The sequence below is a fragment of the Cervus canadensis genome, chromosome 14, assembly GCF_019320065.1.
Source record: "Cervus canadensis isolate Bull #8, Minnesota chromosome 14, ASM1932006v1, whole genome shotgun sequence".
Classification (NCBI taxonomy): Eukaryota; Metazoa; Chordata; class Mammalia; order Artiodactyla; family Cervidae; genus Cervus; species Cervus canadensis.
The window spans coordinates 51,381,816-51,392,670 of record NC_057399.1 but is presented as its reverse complement, the minus strand read 5'-3'; the positions used below and the strand labels follow the sequence as shown (position 1 = coordinate 51,392,670).

The window sequence follows — 10,855 nt, the reverse complement described above, 5'->3', positions numbered from 1 at the left end:
ATTGATATACAGAGAGCATTCCACCTGAAAGCAGCAGATGACACATTCTTTTCAAGTGTACGTGGGACAATGCACATACTTATCTTCAATTAATCTACAAAAATGGAAGCAAGACTGTACAATGGGGAAAAGATAGTCTCTTCAATAAGGTGCTAGGAAAATGGGACAGCTACATGTAAAAGGATACAATTAGAACATTTTCTCACAGCATATACAATAAACTCCAAGTGGATTAAAGGCCTAAATGTAAAACCACAAACCATAAAGTTCCTAGAAGAAAACATAGGCAGAACACTTTTTGATGTAAATCATAGAAATATGTTTTTGAATCTGTCTCCTAAAGCAAAGGAAATAAAAGCAAAAATAAATAAGTAGGACCTAATTAAACTTAAAGCATTTGCTTAACAATGGAAACCAATGACAAAATTAAAAATCCTACTGAATGGGAGAAAGTATTTGCAAATAATATGCCCTATAAGGGGTTAATATATATAAACAGTTCATACAACTTGACGTCAAAGGAAAAAAAAAACCTGATTGAACAACAGATATGAAAGAACATTTTCCTAAAGAGGTCATGCAGATGACCAACAGATGGCCACATGAAAATATACTTAACACTGCTAATCATCAGGGAAATGCAAATCAAAACCACAATAAGATGTCACCTCACACTTGTCAGAATGGCTATCATCAAAAAGACTACAAATAACACATATTGGTGAGGATGTGGAGGATTCTTCTGTTGGTAGGAATGCAAACTGGTACAGTCACTGTGAAAAACAGTATGGAGGTTTCTCAAAAAAAACTAAAAGAATTACCATATGACCCTGCAATTCTACTCCTGGATATGTATCCAAAAAAACCAAAAGCACTAATTTGAAAAGATACATGCACCCCAATGTTCATGTGTGAGCTTAGTCGCTTAGTCGTGTCTGACTCTTTGCAACCCTATGGAACATAGCCTGCCAGGCTCCTCTGTCCATGTGGATTCTCCAGGCAAGAATACTAGAGTGGGTTTCAATGCCATCCTCCAGGAGATCTTCCCGACCCAGGGATCAAACCCAGGGCTCCCACCTGGTAGGCGGATTCTTTACTGTCTGAGCCACCAAGGAAACCCAAGAATACTGGAGTGGGTATCCTATCCCTTCTCCAGGAGAACTTACTAACCCAGGAATCGAACCAGGGTCTCCTGCATTATAGGCAGATTCTTTACCAGCTGAGCTACCCAGGAAGCTATGCCAATGTTCATAGCAGCACTATTTACAATAATCAGGACATGTAAGTAACTTAGACGTCCATCAACAGATGAATAGATAAAGAAGCTGTGGTACATATATACAATGGAATATCACTAAGCCATTAAGAAGAATGTAGTGATGTGGATGAATCTACAGTCAGTCAAACATAGTGAAGAGGTCAGAAAAAGAAAAATAAATATTGTATGTTAGCAACTATACATGGAATCTTGAAAAATGGTACTGATGAACCTATCTGCAGGGCAGGAATGGAGATACAGATATAGAGAACGGACTTGTGGACACAGCAGAGTGAGGAGTGGGGGGGCGAACTGAGAGAGTATCATTGGCATATATACACTGTCATGTGCAGAACAGGCAGCTGGTGGGAAGCTGCTGCATGGTGTAGGAAGCTCGGCTCGATGCTTCGTGATGACCCAGGGGGGTGGGCTGAGGAGCCGAGGGAGGCTCAAGAGGGAGGGCAGGTCTGAGTCCTCGTGGTTGACTCATGTTTTTGTACAGCAGAAACCAACACAACACTGTAAGGCCATTATCCGCCAACTAAAAAATAAATTAAACGGAAAAACACCTCCCCTAATCACTGAAAATCCAGCCTGTTTTAACAAACTATGAGCTTAACTATGGACTCAATCCATCTTACCCCATACATTAAAATGAACTATTTCTAGTACTTAAAACCCCTGCATTTTCCTTCTTAGTGAAGTAGACACTAACTTTCTTCTCTGATGGGTATTCCCTTGCATGATTTTTTTTTTTTTTAAACTTTGAGGATATCTGCTCCATTCTCCGACAATGTTTTGGTATCTCTAAGGTAAGGTTGGTACCACCCCACTTCTGGTCGGCTTGTAGTGTTTGCTGAGAAACTGCATGTGGAACACTGTGAATCTGTTCTCTATTTGCTCGGGGTCTAGTGGCCTTTCCTAACAATTTGGTCCCAGCAAGGCCAGAAGGTTTGCTGCAGATTCCTCTTGCTTTCCTGACCTGGTTGCTTGCTATCCAGATCTTAGACGAGGGACCCTGTACCTAGAGCTTTAATGATACACACTGACAGGTTCCCCTAGATACTGAGTTCACTTATATACCCTTGCCTAGTAGCTAGTAGGAACATACTCCTTTTTGCATGCCATATGGAAAATGGTATTGTCTCAGGAGTACCTTCTATTACCCAGTCCTACAGGCTTTTCCTTAGCTACTACTATCCACGTGTGGGCAATTGTATAGCTTTCACAGCCCCTAAAGGGCACAGGGCAAAAACTCCTCTCATTATTTCCTTTAACCGAACACAGCTTCCCTTCTGGGACCTGCCCAGAGAGAAGGCACTGTGACAGACATCTCTGCTTCCTTTACTTCTCTGCCCTCATTCTTCCCACAATCCCTCTTAATTGGATCAAATATATTTTAGTTTGATTTCCTACCAAATAGAGATTTCCTCAAAGACTTCTGGGTGCAAACCTTATGACTCTTCCTAAATGATAAGCGGAATATGGAGACATCGGCTTAATAACAATGGAATATAAATGAACAGGAATACAGAAAATAATGAAATTATTTTACTGTGAAATATCTGGCACATAGTAATTATTTAAACACTTAAACCTATGATTATTATACTACCTAGAAAGATAATTTACAACATAGCCAAACAGCAATTAATAGCTTCCAAGTCTCAGTTTTCAATCAGGAAAGAGGTTAATATTGCCTGACAGTGAGAAATACCCAGGTCATCTGCCAAACTTATAAAAAATCCTGTGAAGTGATAAGAAAAGCAAGGCAGAAGGGCACAGCTGGGCAAATAAACTCTACAGGAAGCTTGGGCCACAGAGATTTGTTATTTTTATTTTTTGTATGGATCTGGGATCTACCAGAGAATGTGGGCAAATTACTGTAACAGCTTCTTGCTCTTCTTTATGCAACCTGTTCTTCAGATTTTAAACCTCAGGGCATTATGTTACAATACCAAGGCCAAATGTTACACCACCACTGATCCTAGCCCTTAAAAGAGGGACTCTCTAATTCAGGGGTCCCCTAGCCCCAAGCCTCAGACAGGAAGTGGTCTGCGGCTTGTTAGGAACCAGGCCACACAGCAGGAGGTAAACAGCATGCTAGGGAGGGAAGCTTCATCTGCTGCTCCTCATCACACCCATTACCACCTAAATCTCCCTCTGCCAGGTTCCGTGGAAAAATTGTCGTCTATGAAACCCGTCTCTGGTGCCAAACAGGTTGGGACCACAGTTCCAATTGATAGTGCTATGTGACCAAAACCAAAACATACACAACACTGACCATGGATACTTTATCTGTGTAAGAACCACCAACAGGCAAACATATATTTGGTACATTATTATGAATGCATATGCTATTATGCATCTGGACTCAGTCTCTCTATAAAAAATTGCTCCAGACTCAGTGCTGTTCTGTCTTCCCCAGACCTTTGTGAGTGATCTTCACCTTTAGCACACACTGTTGTCATCTGCCTACTGTTTACTTCATGAGGGTGACACTTCCTCCACTATTTTCCCTTTCATATGCACCCTTCAATTACAATCTCTGCCTGACTTTTTTAGGAAATGGCTTGCTATTTCCAGACTTCCCGAGACTACACAAAAGCCAAATTAATTTTTTCTCTCATCCTAAGAGTCCTAGATTGCAAATTTAGCTGGAAAGGTAAAGCAAAAATAAAATGGTAGATGGGCTACTAGGTCAGAGTCAAAGAAATATGCCATGGAATGAGGTAGAGTTATTCAGTGGTATGATAGAGCTTTACGAATCCAATCCAAAATGAAAAGCATGTAGTGTTAACTGGAAGATAACTATAACATGTATTTTTCTCTTTTGAATAATAGCTTTTTCTTGGCCACCTGCCTGCCAAGTTTCTTAACCTTTTTAGTCTTCAACTTTGGTTTCCAAAGTTACTTTAATCCCATTAACACACATACCTTCAGACCTCAGCTTTTGAAAATCCTTTGTGGGTCATCGAAAGATGAAATCATTGAGCCAAGGGAACATAAAGCCAGATCAAAGAAGGGCCAGTTTTTGAACATGAAAGAATTTGAATTAAACACTCCCCATCTTCCAATTTATCAAATTCCAAGAGACTGCTTTCTGTATTATTCCAGAAAATTTTGAGAGGCAATAGTTAATGTATATAGAGTTTGAAATTAAGCAGATATGAGTTTGAATCCAGATCCCAAATCACTCAATTATTTTGATCCTCAGTTTCTTAACTATAAGATGGGAATAACCTCTCCGAGTCTTGCTGTGCCATGAGGACTTGGGAGAGTCTATCTAAAGAGTTTCCAGCACAAAGCTGGGTGCATGGAAGGCACGTTATTAGTGGCAGTTCTTTTAACTTCCTTCACAATCTTCTACTCTAGGACTTTGCCATACCTTAGGTTTCAAGTCTACCACCAACCTTTGCGGATCCCAGGGCTTCCTAGTTTCCAGGGAGTCACAGTCATACATACAATATATTAGAAAAGACGTAACTAGTCTGGAAAGTCTGCAAAGCAACATTAATTTCTTCATATAGGAAAGAAAATTCTTATTCAAAAAGCTTAAAACCAAAGGAAAAACATGTTTATTAGGTCATTTTCCATGGAAATTGCTGGAGAACACAGCCCATGGTAATTGCAGTTGTATTCGTATAAGTTACACACTTTATCACGAGCATATTCAAAAGGTGCCTGTTAAAGGACCATGAATTTTACTGGAGTCTCACTTATCACCATGTATTCCTCACCTGATGTTTCTAGTATTCTGGTTCCAGGTTCTCTAAAAGAAGAACAATATCTAAAAAGGTTATATAGTGTATAGTGTGGCTGGAGAAATATTCCTGCTGACAAATGTAGTCTAAATTTCTGAGAAATTATCAATTGTATCAAAACCATTATTATCTATGATAATTATATGTGGATTCCCATTTCAATTTTCAACAATATTTTTCAACAATACTGCTACCATAAAGAATTGGGGCCCTAAGCAAATCAATATTCTGGGTTTTCTTACCTCTTATATTAAAGCAGAATTTCGGTTAAACAAACTAAGGTCCTAAGATATCTCTTTCAACATCCACTGATATTATGATACTACTTAAATGATCAGGAGGGGTGTGGGCATTTACTAAGAATACAAGTAAGAGAAAGGGTTAACGACTGTTTTCTGAGCTGTCTCCCTGCACAGAACTCTGCTTGTGTGAGCTCAAGACTTCTCTCTCTCATTCTGGGTTCCACACTCAGAACTCAGGTATCTACTCCCCAGCTGGTAGTTCCCTCTCTCTGGAATGAAGGACAAAAGTCAGAAAACAACCAAAGATCCTTAGAAAAATGAGATTGCCTAGAAGTGGGATGGAAACGGAGGGAAAGGTGGAGTCAGACTACCCAAGACAAGCCTCTCATTGCTGGAGTTTTGAAGGAAAGGGAACTAGGTGAACCAGTTGCCAGGACAACCTACTGTTGGGGCAAGGGCAGTCGGGGCAAGGATATGGGAGACCTGCGGCTGCTCCTTCTCCTGCCCCTGTCCCTGGCAGCCTTCCATGGGGTCAAAGGCTGTTTGGAATGTGACCCCAAATTCATCGAGGAAGTTAAATCCTTGCTTGGAAAGCTGGTACCCCCAGAAGTCCCTGGCCGAACTCATCTGCTTGAACGGCAGATGAAAGAGATGATCAGTTTAAGCTTCAAGGTCTCCCACAGGGACAAGATGCTTCGGGTGTTGGGTGAGGGAAGCCTAAGTCCCTAAGAATTTTGGGAGCTAAAGGGAGAAGGGAGGTAGGGAAGAGAGAACCTGGGGCCACATAATTTCCTCCATAAATGTAATTAACCCCGACATGTTCCTTTACCCCTCCTCTCTAGCTGTTCAGAAGGTTGTCGATTTGAGAACATGGCTGAAGAATGAACTTGATAAACTGAGCAAGGAAACATGGAAAGGTGAGGTACTGTTTCAATGTTAAAACAATGTATTGCCCAAGCAAGTTTGAGATTAATTCACTGGTGGAAATAAGGCAAAACAATTAGGATTAAATTATGAAGGGAAAGGCCACCCCTCTTTTCTGATGTCCATTCCACCCCTTTTCAGGTGTCTTTATCCTTCAAGGCAGGCTTCTTGATATCCGCAAAAACCTGGACTCGAAACTGGAAAAACTATTAAAGACATTCTCTGAAGTTGGTAATATCAGATGTATATCTAACACCACTGAAATTATGTGAAAGGAATAGGAAATGAGGGGTGAGAGGAGGAATAGGTATTCACATTAAAATAATCCAGAATGGGTGGAGGGGTGGCTGGAAGGTAATGGGGTAACCAAATAAAGACTATTTGAGTATAAATACGACAAACTTTAAGTTGAGTCTAAGCTCATTAGATCTTTCTGGTTCTCTTTTAGCTTGTTCTGAAGACTGCGGTAAGTACAGTATATGCAGTGCCTTGAGGTTTCAGTGCATATTTCCCCATCTCCTTTATCTCCTCTACTTGTCACACTGAGAACATAATTCCTAAAGCTATCAGCTACAAGGGGGAATGTCAACGATCTGTGACAACAGAATCTAGCTTATGAAATCTCAATCACTCCATATAATTGGACGTGCTCAGAGTCCCTCTATACCAGAGTTTTTAATCCATAGCCCCAAAATAAGCTGAGGCATCATCTCCCCACTTCTTCCCAGAGATTGGGCTTAAAGTTTTGATCCATCTCTAAACCTGATGGCTAGGGGAAGAAGAAAGTTACAACAATGTAACCAATGGAAATGCCTGTGATCTAATTCATACTGGTGTCTAAGCTAAGGCAACTCCATGCTGTAGCCCCTTCCAACTATCTTTCTTCTTCTCTGCATCAGTCGTGACTGAAGGTCCTATCCTGGATTGTTGGACGTGTCTTCGCATCACCTCTCGATGTTTCAAAGGAGAATATTGTGAAGGTAACAGAGATTGTTGTATGGCACTTTGAAAGGCCAGGGATCAAGGAGTTTCTCATTGATCTAGTCAACAAATATTTGTTGATCACCTTCTATGTAGGTCATACTAATGCTACAAATAAGAGCTAAGATGCTGGACAAAATTTGTGCCAGAATGAATTATTGGGCACTAGGTCACTGAAGAGCTTAGAAATGAAAAAGTGTACTAAAGATGGAGAAATCAGGCTAGGGGTAGTAGGGGAAAATGTTTTGTAGAGCCTAGGAGTCTAAGAAAGAGCAGAATAACCAGGGAACAGGATATAAATGGTGAATAGAACAATTTTTAAGGTTAAAAGGAGTCTTATGGATAAAGCTCTCAAGTTACTAATTTTCCCCTCCAGCTCACTTTTTTCCCCTTTTTTCCTCCAGAGGATGATCCAAAGAAGGCTGAGAATCGAGAAATTGGACTATTTCTGATATTATTAGCAGAAGTTGTAATATTGGGAGGTGTTTTGCTACTGTGAGTTTCCTGCTTTTAAACACACATTGGGTCAAGCATTTCTTTGGCAAAGAGACTGCCCAATCTTTCCCCTTCTTCCAATGGAAATAAGGGGAAAGAAGTCATCTCAAACTTTGGGATATCCTACTAATAGGAATGAAACAGATAAAAGTTTCATGGGATAAAAGTTGGAACATAAGAAATGGAGGAAGTGTGATGAAGTATGAGAAAAAAGCTTGTAGAGGAATTCAAAAAAGGAAGAAAAAAATAGTTACAATTTTGTAAAGAATTGGGCTACTAATATTTAAGTCGGGATTATCTTATTTCTCTAGATTCCATTTTTGCATCACTCACCGGAGGAAAATGAAGGCAATACGAAGGTCATTAAAGAAATACTTGGAGAATAAACTTGAAGAATTAATGGGGATAACGGATGAGAAGAAGAAAGATTTCAGAGGCAGAGAATAAATACAAAGACACAGGCAGGAGGTGTTTCATAATTCTCTTATATGTTGACTCCAAGTAGAAAACCAGGAATTAAGCTCTTTTGCAGTCATAAAGTCCAAGTATTCTAAAACAGAACTTAGTTTCTCTGGTAAAGAGCCTTTCTGATATCCTGAGGGCAACGGAAGCAAACATTTTACTGGAAGTTGGACAGAAAGCAATGCTAGTATGCTGAAATGCACATGAAAGATGATACACTGCATAATAACAAAGAACGAATGGTATTCTAAGATTCTATAGAAGGTAATAAAGACGTAATTTTATTTCTCATTCTATCAGTCTAAGCATCCAAACAATGGACTTAATGTGTGTAACTATCACCAACAAAATTTTAAGTATGGTTTTGGTTCTTTTGCCCTAAAAAAGGGCAAAATATAAGAAGTGGAATCAATTTTCTGATAGTGTAGACTCCATTAAGGATAATATGAAATAGATGAAAAATTTATGCTTGCAGAACAGAACTTGTCATTCTTGTAAACCTGTTTCTTTCTATGATGTCAACCCATGTTCAACTTATTATAAATAAAGTTCTTTGTAATCACATTTTAAAAAAGAATGCATGGTTGGTAACTTTCACTAATGTCTTTAATCAAGATTACTTTTAAATGTCTTCAGTTCAGTTCTGTTCACTCACTCATGTCCGATTCTTTGCGACCCTATGAATCACAGCATGCTAGGCCTCCCTGTCCATCACTAACTCCCGGAGTTTACTCAAACTCATGTCCATCGAGTCGGTGATGCCATCCAGCCATCTCACCTTCTGTCATTCTCTTCTCCTCCTGCCCCCAATCCCTCCTAGCATCAGGGTCTTTTCCAATGAGTCAACTCTTCACATGAGGTGGCCAAAGTATTGGAGTTTCACCTTCAGCATCAGTCCTTCCAATGAACACCCAGGACTGATCTCCTTTAGGATGGACTGGTTGGATCTCCTTGCAGTCCAAGGGACTCTCAAGAGTCTTCTCCAATACCACAGTTCAAAGCATCAATTTTTTGGCGCTCAGCTTTCTTCACAGTCCAACTCTCACATCCATACATGACCACTGGAAAAACCACAGCCTTGACTAGATGAACCTTTGTTGGCAAAGTAATGTCTCTGCTTTATAAAATGCTGTCTAGGTTGGTCATAACTTTCCTTCCAAGGAGTAAATGTCTTTTAATTTCATGGCTGCAATCACCATCTGAAGTGATTTTGGAGTCCCAAAAAATAAAGTCAGCCACTGTCTCCCCATCTATTTGCCATGAAGTGATGGGACCAGATGCCATGATCTTAGTTTTCTGAATGTTGAGCTTTAAGCCAATGTTTTCACTCTCATCTTTCACTTTCATCAAGAGGCTTTTTCGTTCCTCTTCAGTTTCTGTCATAAGGGTGGTGTCGTCTGCATATCTGAGGTTATTGCTATTTCTCCCGGCAATCTTGATTCCAGCTTGTGCTTCCTCCAGCCCAGCATTTCTCATGATGTACTCTGCATATAAGTTAAATAAGCAGGGTGACGATATACAGCCTTGATGTACTCCTTTTCCTATTTGGAACCAGTCTGTTGTTCCATGTCCAGTTCTAACTGTTGTTTCCTGACCTGCATATAGGACATGCAAGAGGCAGGTCAGGTGGTCTGGTATGCCCATCTCTTTCAGAATTTTCCACAGTTTGTTGTGATCCACACAGTCAAAGGCTTTGGCATAGTCAATAAAGCAGAAATAGATGTTTTTCTGGAACTCTCTTGCTTTTTCGATGATCCAGCAGATGTTGGCAATTTGATCTCTGGTTCCTCTGCTTTTTGTAAAACCAGCTTGAACATTTAGAAGTTCACGGTTCACATATTGCTGAAGCCTGGCTTAGAGAATCTTGAGCATTACTTTGCTAGCGAGTGAGTTGAGTGCAATTGTGCGGTAGTTTGAGCATTCTTTGGCATTGCCTTTCATTGGGATTGGAATGAAAACAGACCTTTTTCCAGTTCTATGGCCACTGCTGAGTTTTCCAAATTTGCTGGCATATTGAGTGCAGCACTTTCACAGCATCATCTTTCAAGATTTGAAATAGCTCAACTGGAATTCCATCACTTCCACTAGCTTTGTTCATAGTGATGCTTTCTAAGGCCCACTTGACTTCACATTCCAGGATGTCTGGCTCTAGGTGAGTGATCACACCAGGGCTGTTTTATTTCCATCTTTCATTTAGTAACTGTTTCCATATTTATCAGTAGGTTCAATGCGGGAAATTTTCTTTGACATTACATAGCATATAGTCTTCATCATGATATCACACACACACACACACACACACACAAGTCCAAAATATGAGTCCTGAGTTGAGATTTGTCCCAATCATTTTTCCATAAATCTCTGTTCTATGTTTGAGTTGAATATTGTCTTAGTCTAGTTGTTCTTATTGAACACTTCTACGGTGTATATTAAATCTTAATTAGAGTTTTATATCTACTATCAAATTGAATTCTCACAACAATCTTTTGAGTAATATTGTTACTGACCTCAGCACTATGAATGAGGAAAGAGGAAAATATCTAACTCAAGGTCCCACAAGAAGTAATCTAGGCTATGACAAACTCCCCTGGTGGCTAACCTTACTCACACCATCTGATTGGAACTGACATCTATAATCATGAAGATAAATGGAAAGATGGTAAGTGTAGGTTTATTGACAACATATTCTTTGTTACAGATAGTGGTGGCAAAACCTGGACTAAAACTGA

General features: G+C 39.8%; 1 protein-coding gene across 2 annotated transcripts; it reads left to right on the top strand.

Annotated features, from left to right (window-relative positions):
* Nucleotides 1-5,507: 5,507 nt before the first annotated feature.
* Nucleotides 5,508-8,694, top strand: IZUMO3 (IZUMO family member 3). 2 transcript variants are annotated; one of them, XM_043487085.1, is made up of 7 exons: nt 5,508-5,970; nt 6,107-6,181; nt 6,330-6,419; nt 6,637-6,654; nt 7,088-7,168; nt 7,574-7,664; nt 7,976-8,694. In XM_043487085.1, exons 1-7 carry the CDS (start codon nt 5,739-5,741, stop codon nt 8,109-8,111), a joined length of 723 nt encoding a protein of 240 aa, XP_043343020.1. In that variant the 5' UTR covers nt 5,508-5,738; the 3' UTR covers nt 8,112-8,694. The 2 variants fall into 2 exon arrangements, with proteins under 2 accessions (XP_043343020.1, XP_043343021.1); XM_043487086.1 differs by lacking the exon at nt 6,637-6,654 and having other exon boundaries at nt 5,739-5,970; nt 7,976-8,111.
* The last annotated feature ends 2,161 nt before the right edge of the window (nt 8,695-10,855 follow it).